This window comes from Harmonia axyridis, chromosome 6 (assembly GCF_914767665.1).
Source record: "Harmonia axyridis chromosome 6, icHarAxyr1.1, whole genome shotgun sequence".
In the NCBI taxonomy this organism is placed as follows: domain Eukaryota; kingdom Metazoa; phylum Arthropoda; class Insecta; order Coleoptera; family Coccinellidae; genus Harmonia; species Harmonia axyridis.
The window spans coordinates 17,615,828-17,636,875 of NC_059506.1; the positions used below are offsets into that span (position 1 = coordinate 17,615,828).

Genomic DNA, 21,048 nt, shown 5'->3' on the forward strand with positions numbered 1-21,048 from the left:
TTTTAAAAAATATTAAAGCGATGTATATATGTAAAGATGTTGAACTAGTGTGGTTAAACTCACAGAGCACACAGCATCTTTGGTAGGCACGGTTTAACAATTTAAAAAAGTACAGAATTACATAGAAAATTATTTCTTCCCTTTTTGAGGTTGAATTGAATTGTTGAATATTTTCTTTTCAATAATAATTATTATTCATCTCGTTTTTTGGAACTATTTGAAGGGAAATGCAAAAATTGACAGATATTTTTGGAGATTTTTCTTTGAATTCTGATGAGAATGAATTCGTTAATTGCAGTCATTTCAATTTATTTTCGGTAAATATAATTACATATTCAAGTTATTCCAATAATAATTCAAATAAAATATATTGCAGAATCCACATAAACTTCCCATAAATAATGTCTACATTGAGAGAAAACGTCATGAACTGGAAAGAAGTTCTTATGGGAATTGGGTATGTAATATCTAAAAAGGAGATTATTAAAAATGAGATGTTTTAATGCACATATTTGAAGATAAAAAAAATGGCATCTAAATGCAAAGCGAACAAAAAATCAATGAAAATTGAATATTGACCCGGTTATTATGTAAAATATGCCAAAAATAGTTAGTTTGGAAAATTTCATCTTTCAGAGAGGAAGGGTTTTCTTTGCTTAGTTCTTTCCTTCGTAAGCTCTACGAACTAAATGATTAAAATAAATGTTTATTTTTGAGAAGTTAATTGAAAACTAGGAGCTCCAAATTGAATGGTAGTATTATATCCTCATACAGCCCTCTACTTGACATAAGCCTACTCCAATAATAGCAAATAAATAAATGTTATTTTCAATCTGGTAACATAGCTGCCAATTTGAAAATTGGACGTCTTTCAAGGGTTTCAAGGTCACTTCTACATGTTAACCACCAAGGTGATATACGGACCATACCCATAGTACCTGGCGACTATGGTAGTTCTCTTTTTCGAAATGATGTTTACAGAATCTTGATTTACAAAGATGGCCTGGAGAGGTATATTTCTTCCAGTTTTTTACCAGTAATAACTTTCATTTAAAATCTTTATCAACAATTTCCAGTTCAACCAATATGCATGACTCGCATATCATCCAGTATTTTATATTTTAATTCAAATTTAGGTAATTAATCAATATTGAAGAACATAATACTTTTGGGCATGAATTATCTATACTTAAATTCAGTTGCCATCTGCTCAACGTTAGAGTTCATTTACTCTTCATTTTCTCAAATTCAGCCTTCAACTCTCAAACCTCAGATCTGTGAATTGCCGCTACCAGATGCTTCTTAAACTCATCGGAAAGAGTATTTTATCTTCATCTGTATTAATAATAATAATTTATTTATTTATTAAGCTTATTGAAATAAGCTTTTTCATGATATTTTTCAGAGTTATTATTTTTTGCATAGCATTGGCAATAGAAGGCTGATCATCTGTATCAGTGTCAATGTCTCAAAAACTGCAAACCCAATGAGTTGAAGTTGACTTCAACCTCAGAGTAATAAACACAGATAGATGGAGCATATGTCATTTTCAGTAAGTAAATTTTGTTCCCAACATGAACTATCAAATTTGATATGAAGCGCACTGAAATGATTAAAATTTAAACATTCTTTAATTTCTGATTTCTCTTGAGAAATCATAGAGTAATCAACGTTTAAATTTTTAATCAATGTTTAGGCAAATGGTGCAACTGGCCCTCAGTGATACAATATTTCACTCAATTCGCGAGTTTCTCCACAAAGAACACACTTCTTATGTCCCATGGTGAATCAACGTTTCATATTAACTCAAAATATATTTAAATAAATACTTAAATATATCAGAAATTCAGAATACAAACTTCAAGTGCGCCGAACGACACTAGGAGAGCAAAAGTTGCCAAACCTTGGATTTCAGAAGGTAGATAGCGGAAATAATAAATATTCTGCTTATTATAAATATGACAATTAGGACAAATATCGGATTCCAAATATTCAAATTTGCATATTTAATCGGGAATCACTCAAGTAAATTCAATATAAAATACATTCCTAATGATTGTGGATTTGAAAATATATCACAATCTGACGTAATCTAACCATGTTGGGGACATGTTGAAATTGCGTATACTTCCTCTATCTATGTTTATTGTTTTCTTTACAAATGGTTCACATTCTTTTATTTTTATCATCAGAGTTATAAATTCTTTTTTCCCAGTTTTGCCTTCTTTTCTTTATGAGTAGTTTATCATATTCCTTTTTTGTTTGTTTTTATTGATTAATAATATTTGGATATGTTCTATTTAAAACTTGCAATAGGTCAAATTTATTTTTCAACTTTTCAACATCCTCTTTTTTTTCTACACACTTTTTGTTCTTGTTTGATATCATCTTTACTCATTGAAAATATGTACAGGGTAAAAAATTTTATCACTAAAGTGTACAAGAAAACACACTGGAAATTGTTTTGAAGTCCATACCTCTACCGCTAGGGGGCTTGATAGCTATCGTCGAGTAGAAAAATTAATTTCACTCGAAAATGTTTATAAAGTTGAAGAAAAAATATCATCACTCTAATCCTTGGAAAATTCTCTATCTTTTTGAATTGTCACTTTCGATTTTAGGACATCGAATAAGGGTAGGGGAAAGGGAGAAATCTGACTGATTGAAATGTCTGTAACTTCAGATTGGCTCAACATTTTCGAGCAAATTAGATCTCGTCTGAGAGATAATATCTTGTTGATTGAGGACAAAATATACTCATGATAAATTTGTTTTTGCTGCTTTCGATAGGGGGCGCTAAGTCAGAAGTTCATTGTTTTGTTCATTTTACTCCGAACTTTCAAATGTAATGATAGGATATTCTTAACAGAAACAGAAGTTCCATCAAATTTGCATGAAAAAACCTGAAGGTCACAAAGCGATAGTTTCAGGAGTTCTGGAGTTATGGCCGAAAGAAGATATTTTTCAACTGATGCACTGCGAAAAACCAAATTGTGTCTTTAAGTTCTGACAGAAACTTTGTATGAAAAAACCAAAAGGTCGCAAAGCGATAGCTTCAGGCGTTCTGGAGTTTTGAACAGTCTCAAAAACTCTGAACTTCCTTAACTTTTGTGAAGCAGTATATGTCTATGGAATTGAGTGTAATATCGAATCACTGATACTCGTATGTTTTCATTTCCGCGCCCTTTATGTTAAATTTGATAATTCATTGGAGACAAAATTCGCTTACTGAAAATAATGTATGCTCCCTCTATCTATGTTTATTACTCGGAGGCAAGAAATGATGAAAGATCAAGTTAAATATGTAATTCAGATCGTATATGGACACTTTTAACAATGAAATTCCAAAGACAAAATAATCTACAGTTATTACAGGTGTGCGAGCTAATATTGATAGCTTTTATCTCAGCAATTGCCGAACACCCACAAACACAAAATCAAATTTATTACACTGGAAAACAGCATGAGATTTTTTACATGAATCTGAATAGTTTTTCCACGCTGATTTCAAATATACAGGGTGAGTCTTTGACTTGTACATATATTTTAACCGAAGGTTCTTGAGGTCAAAAGAAACACTTTTTTCATTTACCATTTTTTCCGATTCGGCCCTGTTAAAAAGATATAGCCATTTTAAATTTTCAAAATGAGCTAATTCACCCCTGAAAACCGGAACACTGAAGTTTTCTCAAGCATAAGATATACCTCTTGAACCTTGGAAATAAGCTACTAAATTAGAAAAACCATCATAAACTCACGTTTAACATTCCATTTGTTGAACAAAGTAGTGTTTATAATCAAATAAATGAGTTATTCCAATTTCGTTGACGCTAAAGATTAAATATTCTTCTCTTGATTTCTATTTCATTTTCGATAATTATAACGAATTGAGCTCGCTACCACCCATATTAGCTCTGATATTCATATCCATTCATTCATTATATTTCATTTATATGATATCGTTGTTTATTTTTCGTGCAAGAATTAACCTTAAAATCTCAAATAAATAATATTCATCTATGAAAGATCTAACACAGACTATAGTAATCTGTGGTTTTAAGTTTGAATTTCAAATTTCGAGTGATGCCAAATATAAACACAGCAGTTCGGTTCGAATAATCTATGTTCTAAGTTCTAACCTAAAATTTTCATTTACAGTTTACACTGTTATTGTTTTCATGTAGTAGCTCTAGTTTTGGAGTTTCTTTGAAAATGCACACAGTTTAAGTTCAAAAAATTTATTAAATATATTTTTTCTGAATGAAATTTCCTTTTTTGGATTTTCTAGAGTGAGATGTATTATGAGTACTATTTTGAATGCTCCAACAATAATCAGCCATCATATGTTCATTCCAGTACCCCTGATACCTCTCCTACATAGTGCGAATATCCTGGTGAAAGCGCTCTCCTTGTTACTCGCTTAGGTCACCGAGATTTTCAGGAAAATAGTCTAGATGGCTGTGAAGGTAGTGAAGCTTAATACTCATGTTGCATCCTAGCCGCTGGAAGTGTATCAGCAACTGTTCAACGTGCTGAATACAGCCCAAAAAATTCCTCACTACCCAAACAAACTCTTCCCATGCACATTTCTCGACAACTGTCATATGGTTGATGAAATTTTTATCATGTATCATCTTCCTGATTTGTGGGCCATGGAAAATACCACCTTTGATTTTCTTACTACTCAATTTTGGAAACACTTTCATAATGTATTTGAAACATTCCCCATCTTTGTTAACAGTTTTTACGAACTGTTTTATCAACCCCAGTTTTATATGCAAAGGAGGCAATATAATTCTGTCTCTGGATACTGGTGGAGCATTAATTACATTTTGCTTACCGGGAATGAAAGCCTCCCTAGAAGGCCAGTCTCTTTTTGTCCAGTGCTCAGCTTTAGCTCGGCTGTCCCATAACCATAGGCAGAGCCACATCTTTCAAGATGAGTACTTTTACTGCACTACGAGCACATCAATGTCCGAGGTTTATTATTTTCCTTTATCTATCCGCTTTGTCGGTGTCGCCCCTTATTTGCCATCTGTAATTTTTGCATTCGTAATTGGTATGCACTTACTCGTTGTTTTCGGTTTTTTGTTTCATTCTCGTCACAAAATTTCAATACTGTAGTTATCAAAGTACTGAACTGAGTAATTCGCATCGAAAAATTGTCTGGGCCGTGTTATACTATTGTGATTCATTCAAATTGCAATTTAATTGTGCAGATATCAGTTTTGAATTGATTATATCTAAACGGTGTTCCTAATGTGTACAAATGAAAATGACAGATTTCTCGGATCATTTTGAGAAAAAAGTCTTATAACATGAATCTGCAAACGCTTTGGTTCTGAGATACCGGTGTTAAAGTTTTTTTTTTCTCATAGCACCTTCCCTTCTTAAGATATTTAACTTGAATTGACATTAATCTTCTGATTTAAAGTTTTCATCTTGTGATATGCTTATTTTGTATGCAAATCTACAGGGTGATATTTTTTCTGGAAGCTTCTTTCCACCAGAACTATTTTTTTGTGAAGCACTTATTCTTGTTCTTGTTCTATAGAAAAATGTGAAAAGAAACTCTGGTCTAGTACAACACTCTTTGGTTTGTTGTAGTTTTGTCGTATCTGCTATCGATTTCGAAAAAAAAATTCAAACAGCTCTCTGGTATTCCTCAGGAAAATCCAAATTATTATAAAAATCCAGTTAGTAAGCTGTGATGAATAAATTAATTATAACTTATGGTACTTATCAACAAATTCTGTAGCGCCCCCAAGAAAAAAGAAAGATCTCCGTCCTTGGTTTCCAGATTCCTCGGCATTGCTCGTTGCGAGACGTATACATGAAAACCGAGTTGTGATCTTTCTAATTATTACGTCTGGTGCTTCAATATTTTTTTCTCTTGATATATTTGGGCGCCCCTGCAGACCTTGCGCCCCTGGCAAGTGCCACTTTTGCCACGCCCTAGATACGGCACTGACCATAGGAAACAGGGATAGTTTGTGTAACCACTTTGTTGGCCCAGGAGAAAATTTACCATTTTTAAATCAACACATACAACCTAGTTATTTTCCTTGTAGTTGATTTTGTCGAGAACTAGATGTATCTAGTTCCTTACCTATTGCTCATTCTACAAAGGTTAAAGAAGAATATCCTACAATATATTGTAGGATATTCTTCTTTAACCTTTGAAGAACGAGCAAAAGGTAAGGAACCAAGTCTGTAACCATTATGTAAAAGTACACATTTCAAACTTCGTATTTGACGAATCAATGAACAACCGCCACTGATTTGGATTATACTCTTTTAATCCCATTGCAGTCATTAGTCTCGGAATATCAGTACAAAACACAAAATTATCTTTATGAATAAAGAAAGAAAGTAAATACTTTTTCCTGTTAAGGTAGTTATATATATATATATATATATATATATATATATATATACAAATAACACAAAAACAATCAGGATTATTTAAACACGTCCTTATTGAGGAAGACATAATGAAATTTATAAAGGAACATGTTAAGTTACACCGCTATTGATAGAAACTATCGACTACTTATGTGAATTCAAGACGGTACTTGTATCTCACTAACTAGAGCTGATACAAAAAATCTGAGGGTAGATTTGAAATCAGCGCACCCAAATTAGTAAACAATTGTAGAAAAACTTCATGCAACAAAAAATGTTTGATTTTGTTTTTCTGTGTTATCCTTGCAAATTAGAATGGGTTGTAGACAATTTGAGTTTGAAACAATGCTTCTCAATGCTACTAAAATAAAAAGGTAATAAATAAAGGTGTCAAATTGGCAGGACCAAATTAATCATGTCCATACACTTTCCAACAATTCTCTCAATCCTATCTTGTGATAATTTTATTCAATATGTAAACAGCCACTACTGATTTATTATATGTATGGATAGCTATTAGGAAAGCTATAAAAAAATTATTATCTTGGTTAGTTTTTATATTGCAACTGTTTTTTTTAACGTATCCTTGATACAATTAAAAGTTTCGACACTCGGAGTAAACACATGTTTGTTGGAAATTTATTATTTGCTATATTTGTTTTTACCATTTTCATTTCTTGCAATTTTGCAAGAGGACAATATTTGTTGAGGTTAATGTAATTGTTTCAAATTACAGAATGAAATCAAAGATAGAAAGAAAAACAAGAAACGTGTGACCACTATAAAAGAAGTAATACCTGCCTTGGTAAGTACTGAAAAAATATTTATTAGTTTAATTATTAGTTTCACGAAACTTTGATCAACTGTTTAACTCGTTGAGCTTAAATAGGTATGCTAGGATAAAATATATGTTATGAGCAACAAACATTTTTTCAGTCAAACAAACTATTTACTATAATGCTATGGAGTTAATATATAAAATTGTGAACCAGAGTTTTCCTAGAAATTTTCAAGTAAATGCATATTTGTAAGGGATGAACATAGTCATGATACAAGAGCTAGGAATGACTTCTATTAGAACACTTGAAAAGTCCCCGGTCTGATGCACAGATGACGGTGCTAGTATTAAATCCATATGATTTTTAGTTAGTACCAACCTTCAAACGATAAGTGTCAAAATTTGACAGCAGGCCGACCATTGGTTTGTGGGATATTGCGTTGAGAGTGTAGTTACTTTTGTTATTTGAAACAAAATGGAAAAAAAAAAGAATTTCGTGTGCTGCTGAAATATTGCTTTTTGAAGGGAAAAAATACAGTTGAAGCAAAATCTTGGCTTGATGAAGAGTTTCCGGGGTCTGCACCAAGAAAAACAACCATCATTGATTTGTATGCTAAGTTTAAAATTGGTGAAATGAGCACCGAAGACGGCGAACGCAGTGGACGCCCAAAAGAGGCTGTCACCGACGAAAAAATCAAAAAAGTTCACAAAATACTTTTGAATGACCATAAAGTGAAATTGATAGAAATAGCAAACATTGTGAAGATATGATCTGAACGTGTAAATCATATCATTCACGAATATTTTTACATGAGAATTTTAGGGGGCCCGGTCACCCCTGGACCTCCCTAGCGTCGCCACTGTGCGCGAGCTTACAATCGATCAAACATCAAACGCAACAACGTGTTAATGATTCTGAGCAGTGTTTGAAGCTGTTTAAGTGCAATAAACCTGAATTTTTGCGTCGATATGTTACAATGGATGAAATATGACTCCATCATTTCACTCCGGAGTTCAATCGACGGTCATCTGAGTGGACTGCACTCGATGAACCGAATCCAAAGCTAGGAAAAACAAAGCAGCTGGCAAGTTTATGACATCAGTATTCTGGGATGCGCAAGGTATAATATTCATTGATTACCTCCAAAAGGTCCAGACCATCAACAGTGATTATTATATAGCGTTATTGGATTGGTTTGAAGGATGAAATCATCAAAAAACGGCCCCATTTAAACATAAAAACGGTGCTGTTTCATCAAGGCAATGCGCCGTGTCACAAATCAATGAAAACAATGGCAAAATTGCATGAATTGGGCTTCGAATTGCTTCTGCATCCACCGTATTCGCCAGATCTGGCCCCCAGCGACTTTTTCCTGTTATCAGACCTCAAAAGAATGCTCACTGGAAAGAAATTTAGCGCCAATGAAGAAGTAATCGCCGAAACTGAGGCCTATTTTGAAACGAAAGACAAATTGACTACATAAATTGTATCGAAAATTTGGATGATCGCTATAATCGCAACTATGTTGAACAATAAAATCGAATTTTGCCGAAAAAATGTGTTTTACTATTGTAGACCGAGGGCTTTTCAATTGGCCTGTTATATCAGAATTAATGGGGTTAATTCAAATGTTCACCAAAAAAATTGTTCCTAGATGGATTAAGGTATTATAATCCTAGCTCCTTGATATTTCTCTTGAGATTTTTTGGTACTATTCCAGTTGTTGAGAAGTTAATTGGAATATTCCTCGTTGATATCATACTTTTAAACTTTTTTGACCTCCGTTTGACACATGTCATTATTTGGTATTGTTAAGAAAAGACCCAGACCAGACGTCACGTCGCTCTAAAACTTTTTCCCAAGAACATACCTTTTTTATTATGCCATTCGAAAGATGATTTCATTTTATTTTTTTTCCCCATTTCGAACCATTAGCGATCTTCAGCGTTTTTTATGTTATATTGTATTTTATTTCATTTATTTTTTTCTGTATTGTAACAGTATGCCTTGATTTGGAGACATAAGTATAATTTTGTTTCATAAAATCAATAAGGTTTTCTAACAAACTATTTCTCTATTATTATATTCAATAAATAATATATTCCAATAACAATAAACAATTTAAATCATATGTTTTCTATGCCCACCATTATTCAAAACTTATACCTTTCAAAAGATTTGGATAAAATGCATCAAATAACCAAATAGAATGTTTCAACACTGATGTCTAATATTCAATTTTTATTTCAGCATGAATCGTGGATACCGAAATTTGTACCAGCTTTTGAGTATATAGAATACAATTTCAATATTCCTGAAGAAGATAATATTTATTTCATTGAAAATAACAAGCATTATTTATTCTTTCTAGAATATTTAATTAAATGTTCCTACCAACAGTTTTGGTGTAATGTATTATTTAAAGAAAATGTACAAGACAGTTTAAGGAATTTCATACTACACCCCATTCCAATTTATCTTTACAATGATCTTAGTAAAGATTTTCAAGATGTTTATAAAAAAATTTTCAATAAATATTACATGGTGATTAGACGACTTATTGTGTTCAGGGAATCAGAGGTAAGCATTAAAAAATTGTTTTCATAAAAGTTTCTTGAAAAAAATAGATGAAATAATTCCTGATTTTTGTGTATCGCACTGTCCATTAATTTCTGTGCTCTACTCAATTCTAGGAAGAATTGTCCATATCGGATATCTTCAAAACCTTGTTGAATTGTAGATAATTTCTTGAAAATTGCTAGTATTATACCATTCTGCCAGTATTTTTTCAATATTGTATAGAATGAACAAAGAATAGACAGACACTCCTTAAGGAAAAGTGCTAACTGTAGATACGTGTTTCGGCCGTCGTCAATACGGTGAAAAAATGCTAGGATTAACAACACTTGGAAGAAAATATCAAACGAACGGAGTCAACAACAGGAGCCAGCCGCCTATTTGTGTTTTCGGTGGGCAGAACCAATGGGTTTTCGGGCAACAATCAACTTCAACATGTAGACATCTATAGATACCTTCTAGACATCCGAGTCCAGGAACAACAAACATGTGCAAAGGATAATGAGGGGATCATTAAAAAAACGAAGAAAAGAATAACGTACGTCCCTCGAGGAAAAGTGTCCGTTGTTCTTTTCTTTGTTTTTTGAATAATCCCCTCGTTATCCTTACACATAATTGTATAGAATAGAAGATGAGTTGGTTCGATAATTCTTCTTCATCATTTTTCAATATATAATTTATAACATGCTGTCTGGTTTATCCTTTTCACCTCCAATTTATCAAATTTCATTTTGGCATGAACTTAGCTGGCAGTAAAATTCACGTTGACACTGAACAGCAGTAATTTAATAAATTTGAATTGAATTAGTAAGCGCAGTAGTTGGTCTAGTTTATAGTTCGTCCTACAGTTGTAGAGTTCTAATGAAGTCCAGTATCTGAGATGCTTTCCTCACTTATAACAAGTCTCTTGTCCAACGAATTTTTTGCGTTGGCTAGCGATGGCAAGGCATTCCACACCAGGCGATCTGGAGTTTCTTCCTCCTCCCCACAGAGTCTCTACTCGTTGTCTGCTAGACTCATTCTCATAAGGTGCTTCCTGAGGCGTCAATGTCCTATAAGGAATCAATGAGGAGGTGTAGCATGTTATTGTTAGATCCAGATACTTCTTAAATCTTGCTGTATCAAAGTTTCTTCTAAACTTTTTGGAATGATCCAACCCAGAAAGATTCCACCAGAATGTTTCTCTTTCGGTTTTCCTCCTCTTGAAACTCTTTCTTGTAGGTTCATTTACCTATGGGCCCATGAAAAGAGTTTGTGTTCCTTTTCTGGCAAGTGTGTTGACCTCTTCATTTCCTTCAATTCCTGAGTGACTGGGAACCCAGTTATTGTTATTCTTCCCTATTTCGTTGAGCTTTCTCTGAAAAAATTCTGACAGTCAGACTGCAATCAAAGCATTGAGCTCACATATCCTTGATTCTAAGATCGTTTTGGATGGTGCAGTCAGACTGTCAGAATCTATCGTTATATCACATTCCTGAAAATTTGAAGACGGTTTATCGTAAATCCTTCCTTATCGAAAATAAGTCTGATGAACAAAATACTGGTTACAAAATCACTAAAATAAATATCCTCATAGCAAAAGATAAGAGTAAGCTAAACGAAAGTAATTTCTTATTGAGGTCCATTACAGTCATGCTACTTAAAATGTCTATCCAGCACCACAGCAAAAAATTTCATTGAACTGCTCTAAGTTTATTTCTCTAATTCCGCTGGTTACTATTTCTTATGCTTATGAGACGATATAATCATATCCCAACATCCTACTGATAGTATTTTGATCTACTTCACTCGTTTTTTCGTTTTTCACTAGGAATTCATTTCCGTTAGTCTATTCAGTTTCAGGCTGAATTTTTTATTCTAGGTGCCTGGTTTTTTGCTCATACAAGGTACTTTATTACGCTGTATGACAGCTAAGTTGACACGTTCATAAGAATGTCCATATCTGGATTTTGGACTGCCAAAAATGCACGTGATTATATGTGAAACAATAATATTAATATTTACGGTTTGAATCAAACCGTTTGATTCAAAACATTTTCAGTAATGGTAGGGTTTTTTTCAATTTCAGACAGAATATATGCCAACGTCCGTAGGAGCTAAGTATTTAATAGAGAAGAAACTACTCAATTTATCAATAACTTTAACAATCACTCTTTTATACCAGGATTTTGATAATGAATTAATCAATATATTGAGTGATATTTATTTTTCATGTGAGGGACAAGAAAAGTTCATAGAAAAGGAAATAGAGAATTTTTTGAAAGAATTCATATTGGTGAGCAATTAGGTTTTCTTATTTTAGCCATTTTCACTAGAAGTTATTATGTTGTTACCATTGTTCTTGCAGATACTTTGATGAAATATTTATTATTTTTTACATAAACTTGATGCTTTCTCTAGAGATTCAACGATTATTACAGATTTCTGATATGATAAGAGGGAAAATAACAGGAAAATTCGACCCAGGAATAAACCCTGTTCCCATATCTTTAGACGAAAGGCCAAAAATTTTCAATTTAGTTTGGGTGAATTCTGTAGTTGACTATTGTCTGAATATGATAAGCACATTGAGTGCACTTTTTCGTCTCAAGAGTTCAACTGTAGAAATTGCATATTTTCTGGACGTTCCAGAAAAGTAAGTATATTTAAGCGTAAAAATACCATTTTCACCTGGAAATGCATTTCAGATTCATGGTTTTTTATAAAGTGAAATGAAATTAAAAACACCATATTTCTTTTTCAGGTTAGCTAAAAATTATGATGGTATTTTCAATGATATATACGAAATACTTGAAAGTAGAATAGAATTGATAAAAGGTGATAATAAATACAAAAGAATAATGGAAAAAATTGGTCAAGCAAGAATAAAATTTGTAGATAATTTCCATAATTTCATATCGTTCATTTTGGAGAAAACCATATCCCTTCAGTGAGTATTTATTTATTCTCAGTATTTCATCATCAATACCTCTATAAAACGGGTAACTCCCTCTTGAAAAAACTGAAAATCTGACTGACATTCAAAATGGTTAGCCGTATAAATTTAGCCTGATTTTAATGCATCTGGAGATTTTATGAATTTATGTATTCGTAGGGTCAATTTCATTGAATCTGTTTCTAGAGTGTGTTTCAAAGCAGTATTCTATGATCATAGAAATTAAAATATGAAATCATTTCAAAGTGACAGGTGTATTCATTTTTGAAGCTAGTAGATTATAATTTCACTAAATGAATCCCTGTTATTCAAATAAGGAAATTCTGGATCTATTCCATATCCACGGTGAATGCAACAGAATTGTTTCAAGACCTCGTCAAGTATTCAATCAGAAATATCCACATTTATCACCAATTAACAAGAAGATATAAGTATAAAATGTATTCTATCGCTTTTTTATATGCATAGCATATTCTTCAACTTTGGCACACAGGAGTGCTGCATGATTATCATGTGGTAGAGATTTTTTTTTCTAGGTAGGAACTCCAGTATAATGGATATTCACAAAGTATGAAACATACTTTCAAGATATGTATCTTCTCATTTAAATGATGAAGATGAGGAAATTTCAGATTTAATGTTCGATGATTTCTATAATCACAGAGTATTATTGCTAGTCTGTCCGGAAACAGATGGAATGAAATTGACTCTACGTATTATATAAATTCATAAAATCTCGAATAACTCTTGAATTAATGAAGTTGGGAGCATAATCATGTTTGGACATTACCCTTATTTTTCTCCTTAGAATCCAAAACAATCATAAAAAATAGGGTTCTAATTTGAAAATCGAAAGTTATGATCAAATTTTGTTCACAATTTTTAGCACAATATTTGAAACACCGTGTGATGATATTTCTCAAGTTCAAGATATGCACGATATTCCTACATCATTCTATCTCGAGAAAGTGAATCGAGTATACGCATAGGATATTCACAGTAAAAATAATTCACGTCATAGTGACTATGAAAATTCTATCTTTTTTTCAGTTTTTTCTTAATATTTTGAAAACCATAAGGACCAACGCGAAAATTTTAGTAAGGAGTAATTGAGAATGGAAATCTTGATAATATCTGAGACATAAAATGAAAAAAAAAGTTTCTTTTGAAAAAATCTTTTTCATTCTTGTATAACCGGAAGTGCTGGAGCTTTGAAAATATTTTAGCTGAATAGGGCATCACGAACCATGTCATATTCCAAATTTTCAGATTTCAAATAAGCCCCGTTCTCCAAAAACGTCTAATAGGCAGTCGAAATTGAAACACCCTGTATAGAGACAGTATACGCAATTTTTACAGCTCTTCAACATGGTTAGATTGTAAATTATCAAAAATAAACAAAACAAAATCAAAGTTTCTATCAGACATCTTTCTCATAGTTCACATTTGAAACTATCAGAAAGAATATTGAATATTTGATTGAATTTATCTTCACTTAAGAAAATGACTATGGATTAATAGATTAAATAAGATTAGTCCAATTACCACTTGAATATGTAGAAATCAGATTATTTCATATTGAAACTCTATTGTTGTGTTGAAATCTTATTTATTTTTCAGAGGAAAATCAAAAGAACAGGAAAAGTATTTAGAAATGTTTATAGACACAATTACAACAGCATTAGAATATGAAATTTTCATCTGTGATTATAATCATAAATATCCTCTATCTCAAACCATTGAGATGTTTGAAGATTTTTCTCTTATGTATCCTTTGTTATTATAAGTTCACATATAAAAACATGTAATCTGAATAAAATCACCTCAGTCAGTTGATACATTCTAAAACTTAATTCAGTAGAATGGCCGCTGTATTGAAACACAAATTTAAAATTCCTTAAACAATGAATAGAGATAAAACCAGGACTGCATACATTATAACATCTCTCAATAGTTTGGAAAGAAATGATTTTATCAAGGACAAATTCAGTATTGAATCAGCATTTATCAATCACTTACCGAAGCCAATCCTTTATGATGAACCACAACAAAGCTGTTCCACTAATCATGATGAAGAGGCTGGTAGTATTAATGTTCCATCAAATGATATAGATGACAAAATTCAGTCGGTAACAACAATATTTCCTCATTTGGGCGATGGTATGTTAAAACCTATATTTCTTTGTAACATTTATTTTTATAAGAAATCATTTCCTATCTTGTTAATATTTCTATAGGTTTTGTGGAGAAATGCTTGGAACACTTTGACTACAACACGGATCAACTTATACAAGCTATTCTAGAAGAAAATATCCCGCCACATTTACTTGAAATTCCCTTTGATTCTATTAGGATTCCACCAGAACCTCTACCACCAAAACCAACATTAGCTTATCGTGGAAAGAAACCAGGATTTGATGATGCTCTAGCCATGTTGAATGATAAGAAAGAGAAAGAAAAAATGAAAACATTAGTTATGGATGGGATGTAAGTTAGAAACAATATTGAATATGAGATACACAGGGTGTCCAGGGAATAACTGTACATACTCTTACCAGAGGTAAAGTAGGACTAGGTGAGTACAGATTGACTGCAAAAAATTAATTAATGCCTTTCCTCAGAAAGCTATAGGGTGAGTTTGCATATTCATGGACATCATCAGAAACAAACTTATCCGCGGAATTTATTGATATTTGGGATTTTATTGGCACATCTTAAGGTTGAGTCAGAGAGATATTAATTATTCCAATATTCCAGGTTTGGACTCATTATTTCTCATTAAAAGTGTTCAGGTAAAAAATATCACTTTGTATTTCGAATTTAAAATCATTGTCTATATTTCCTTAAAGGGCATAAATTCAGCTACAATACGCGGTATAAATCGAAGTTGTCACATTTAACATTCATTTTTTAAGAATTTTTGAAATTGGAGAGGAGTGAGGTATCTCGTAAAAGTTGTGAATGAATATAAAGAGTAAAAATCTTCTTTGAAACACAATGAACTGCTTGCATATGATAATAATTTGCTAATATATGAAATAATTCATCCGTTGGAACAACAATAAAAAGCAGAAAAAAAAAATATATACTCAAAGACGAAATATGAATTCCTCAAAACATTTTTTGTGGTCCTTTTCTATTCTGAAAATATGCTGACAACTGAAATTTGAGATAGTAATAACTTATTGGTTTTGTTGCATATAGTTATGAAATTTTGGAATTATACTTGATAATACTTACCCAAATAGATGGTTAGGTCAAGGAAGACCTGTTTCATGGTCTTCTTGATCTCCAGATCTCAACCCACTAGTTGAATGAAATAATTAACTGTTGCGATATATTAAGAAATAAGCTAATGGTTTTCAATTCGAACAACTCTGCATATAACTTTTACCGAATTCCAATATAAAGATCAATCATTCGCTTTCTTATAATATATTAGATATCACGAGATATTTCAGTCATGTTTATATGAATAAATCGAATTTTTCGAACTTTCTCCAATTTAAAAAATTCATAAAAAAGAATGTTAGATGTGATGACTGAGTAATACCGCGTATTGAAGCTGAATTTATTCTCTTTTTCGAAATATAAACAATGATTCTAAAATCGAAATACAAAGCGATATTTTTAGCCTATACACTTTAAATGAGAAATATTGAGTCCAGTTCTGGAATAATTAATAACTGTGACTGAAATTAAAATAAATTCCCCCGATAAAAAATTCATAAAAAAAAATGTTAGATGTGATGATTTTGAGTGATACCGGGTGTTGAAGCTGAATTTATTCTCTTTTTGGAAATATAAACAATGATTCTAAATTCGAAATACAAAGCGATATTTTTAGCCTGAACACTTCAAATGAGAAATATTGAGTCCGGTTCTGGAATAATTAATAACTCTGACTGAAATTTCAATAAATTCCGCCGATAAGTTTGGATCTGATGATTGTTTCATTATTTCCATGAATATGCAAACTCACCCTATATCTTTTCTGAGGAATAGCAGAAATGGATTTTTTGCTGTCAATCCTTACTCCCCTAGTCCTACTCTACCTCTGGTAAGAGTATCTACAGTTACTCCCGAGACACCCTGTATAAATATGGTATTGTATATTAACTATAACAATTTTTATTTATATACAGAATAATTCATTAATAACTGCTTCTAATTTGAATGCAGGATAATTGGTATAGTCTGAACCAGTGTAGAAAAATTTTTCTAAGTCTATTTGTTTATGAGATACGGAATGTTTTATGTATTTTACCAAAAATTTGCTACCGATTTAACTCTTGAACATTTTACAATGATTTCAGTTGAAATTCACTATAATATTAAATAAATTGGAATAGTGTTAATTTGAATTACATTCTCACTCCACAATCAAGTAGACTTCCATGTCCAGCAAAATCTTGGATATTATCCCCTTGAATACTTTAAGGTCACTAATTCTCTGAAAATGTTGCGAAATGGATCAAAGCATGATTCAGAAATAAACAAATTTAATGCTACATAAAATGTAAATATTCAATGTCATTTATAAGCATTCATTTGTTTTTGAAGTATTTGATACAGGGTGTTATACTGAATGTAACATGATGTATATGTAGATAGTCCTTAAAACATGGCACAAGACAGAGACATATGGAAAGAGTTGAAAGGAACATAAGTCCAGGAGTGGATAAATGCAGGTTTAGAGAACATTAAAATTATAATTTTCTCCATCTGGTTCTGTGCTACTAATTATTTTCCAAAACTGAATATTATTCATTGACCTAAATTTGATCCTTGACATTTTCAAGGAAATCTATGAAAGCATTCAAGAGACAATCATCATACCTCATAAATGAATAGACTGGACAATTTTCCACCACTGGTTCAGACTATCCAAATTGTTCAATATTACGACTATTATAAACACCTTGTTTGTGATTTTCAATTTTTTTTTATCATAATCACAAATTTGAATAGTTTGCCTTGTTTATTGGAACATTTTTTTAGAAAATATAATAATCGTTACGACAACACAGATGATGAATACGATGATAGAGATAATCTCCAAGAACCTGATTTTGTAATTGAACATGATGTTGAAAAATACGAGAAAGTAAATGAAGAAGAGCTTGTGAGTGATACAAGCTACAGCGATAATGAATTTGATGATGAAGGAAAGCCAATTGAAAAGGATAATCAAACAAGTTTTAAAGCATTCTGTGAAGACCCTGCTGCTGTCAGAGCCCGATATGAGGCAAGAATGAAAAGTCGTAGGGGAAAAACAGATGTTGTTGGTAAACCAAAAGGACAAGGCCAAGAGAAGAATGTGGTGAATGCCAGACAAAAGAAAAATGTTCAGAAATCTAGTCGTGCAAATCATAATAGAAAAGGTGGTGCACAGTTTAAGAGAAACAAGGGAATGATCCCTTCATAAATCTTTTCACAGTTATTTCGTTTGTTTTTTACTACTTTTTTGTTATAGAATAAATTTTCATTTTGTTCCTAAGAGTTTTTATTCTTTTCCTCACAAAACTTTGTCTCTTAAAAAAATTAAATAAACACATCAATTTTGATATTACAATATTTTGCACTAGTTTTCCCTTCAGAGGTATGAACTTTTGAATGTTTAATTGGGAATAAGGAATAAATAACTCGGGCTTTAGTATATTTCTTATTAGATTTGCAGAGATTTTAGGTTCTCTGCATTGCAAAACACATTCTAAAAAGTTTAGACCAGATATTTTATGTTTTAAGAATTACTGAAAATTAAAAAAAAATTCATCTATTTGCCAAAGGCTCTTTTCAAAAATTCTAAGAGCTACTTTGCTCAGTTGTAAAAAATTTGCCGCTAAGAATTAAAAAAAAATCATTGTACACTCTATAAAATAATTTGTATTCGATCAGGATCATCATTTTTGTTTTTCTTCACCTCAAATCATAAAAAAATTATGGACCCTGGTGTATCAGAATATAGAGCACTCGAAACCTACAATATTCAACCAGTAGAAATATGCATCATTTATTTCATAATAATACATCGTCGAATTTTTCCAAATTTGATTTCTTTATTTTCATTATTTGAAATTCATTTCATCAGTCCAATTTCCAGCTAGGAGAATCAATACAATATGACCATCCATTTTTTGTCAATTTTCATTTGAACATTGGATTAATTATTGTCAGAATGTACTTATGATATCTTTGGAGAAAATTATTTTTCGCAATTTACGTTTGAAGTGTAAAGAATTCAATAAACCAAACCTATAGAAAAGAATCCGCTTATCCACAGTCCTCAAGAATTATATTTTCATGAATTGGAAACATGAAACAACATGATGGGTTCAGGTGGAAATTTGCCATGCGGTCAGCATGTTCATTCAAACAAATTAACAATAAACAAAGCGCCTCTTATATATGTTCTTAGAATAATGAGCCGGAAATGTTCATAAACAATGAAGTTCTACCCACCGATGGCGAATCTTTGGTGAAATTCAATTCTTTCCGGCTGCCTGAACGAAAATACTGATGGGTTAAGGCTGACTAGAAGTTTCCTAAAAATACTTATTTTTCGTTCGAAATTTAGTTTTCATGATCATTTCATTAACTACGCATTCCATCGAGATAAAATTCTTCAGTTATATGTATAGAGGATGTATCTGAATAACTGAATTACTTGAGTGAAACTTCCTAAAAATGAATCAATTGGTCCTTCGAGCCGGATGTGAACCAATCGTAACCAAGCCAATCGACACTTCTCAGTCAGTTCCAATCGTAAAACAAGCATAATATACAGCTTAACAGCATCACTAATAATTATTCATTTTTAAATCTTAAATTATCTATTTATATGTAATATACAATCATTACCCCACGTAAGTTAGTTATACAAACAAACCCACAAGTAAATAAAGTGAAAAAGCTCACGAGATCGAACATGGATTAAGGGTCCTACTATATTTAGATATTATTTTTGCTTTTCATAGGTACTATGAAAACATTTATTGACGGTAAATACTAAATTGGAATTAGTTATTTCATTATTCATTGTCGACGCAATGATTCCGATTGACGCTTTAGAAATTTTGCGCCAAGCTTGAAACTGTTATTTTATATCTACCTACATGCAAAATCTCACTTTCATCAGATTTTGTCACAAAAATATTGGGTATTATTTTTTGGATATCCTCCTTGAAATTTTTTCTCTAGTACTGTTGACAAAAATATGAAATGAAGCTTGATATTGTCATTTACATATACAGGGTGTATCTGAATAACACCAAAAAAATTTAAGGAGTGATTAATCTGTGATGAAAATTGAGATGGGTATTTGGTACAAAATTTTTTGAAAAACCTCCCCACGGAAAAGTTACTCCCTCAATTCAAAATATACATATAAGTCAACATCCCTATTCAGAAAAAGTTTGTCAATGGAAGGATCATATATGTCTGTATGGATTTTCGTTTATTATTTAAAACCCAGCATCATTTTTTGCTTCAATTGGAAACTTCAATATAGAAAGAATTTCTTTTGGGGATACTTCTCAAAGGTATCTAGCCATAAAATTCGAGTTTTATTACCACCACCAGTAAGTAGTAGTAGTTCAGTGGTTGAACATGGTTCTACAACAATCACAGTAAAGAAACCATGTTTCTATATTGTGCAAATATACAGGGTGGCCATTTGAAAACGAAACAGACGAGATTACAGACGAAATAAAGTTTTTCGATAGAAATGCTCGGACAGGTCGATTTCTGTTTCGAGAGGGACAACTTAAGATGTAGGTTACGGACGCATAGCGCTTCAACCCTTGCTGCTACAACCCCCACCCCCAATTTTTGAATAGGGAAGATGGGGTGAGTGATACCTCAATTTAAAGGTATTTTTATACTGATTTCAGCACAGTAATTGTTTTTTCATTTTATGCATTAGTTCTCGAAATATTCATGCGTTAGTTAGTTAGGAAGGAAGCCACAGTCATGGTTGTTTTGAAGCTCAAAATGTCGATTTTTCGCAAAACACTACGAGTGCCATGAAAACACTACTTCATTTTCAAATACTGAGTTAAGAATATTTCGAGAACTAATGCATAAAATGAAAAAACTGTGCTGAAATCAGTATAAAAATACCTTTCAAATGAGGTATAACTCACCCCATCTTCCCTATTCAAAATTTGGGGGTGAGGGTTGTAGTAGCAAGGGTTGAAGCGCCATGCGTCCGTAACCTACATCTTAAGTTGTCCCCCTCGAAACAGAAATCGACCTGTCCGAGCATTTCTATCGAAAAACTTTATTTCGTCTGTAATCTCGTCTGTTTCGTTTTCAAATGGCCACCCTGTATACTTCCTCTCCTCTAAAGCC

General features: G+C 32.0%; 1 protein-coding gene across 1 annotated transcript; it reads left to right on the plus strand.

The window, feature by feature from the left end:
• Positions 1 to 130: 130 nt before the first annotated feature.
• LOC123682902 (activating signal cointegrator 1 complex subunit 2) lies at positions 131 to 18,196 on the plus strand. Its single transcript, XM_045621720.1, has 11 exons — positions 131 to 317; positions 377 to 457; positions 7,142 to 7,210; positions 9,435 to 9,764; positions 11,830 to 12,036; positions 12,182 to 12,396; positions 12,505 to 12,690; positions 14,317 to 14,463; positions 14,609 to 14,856; positions 14,934 to 15,183; positions 17,698 to 18,196. The coding sequence occupies exons 1-11, from the start codon at positions 228 to 230 to the stop codon at positions 18,122 to 18,124; spliced, it is 2,250 nt and encodes a 749-aa protein (XP_045477676.1). The 5' UTR covers positions 131 to 227; the 3' UTR covers positions 18,125 to 18,196.
• Positions 18,197 to 21,048: the final 2,852 nt, after the last annotated feature.

Excerpts from the sequence above, each read along its gene's own strand:
- LOC123682902 (XM_045621720.1), top strand. The coding sequence starts at position 228 with ATGCAAAAATTGACAGATATTTTTGGAGATTTTTCTTTGAATTCTGAT. Across the intron at positions 458-7,141 it reads GAAGTTCTTATGGGAATTGG|AATGAAATCAAAGATAGAAA; the intron begins GTATGTAATATC and ends TTCAAATTACAG. Across the intron at positions 15,184-17,697 it reads ACATTAGTTATGGATGGGAT|AAAATATAATAATCGTTACG; the intron begins GTAAGTTAGAAA and ends ACATTTTTTTAG.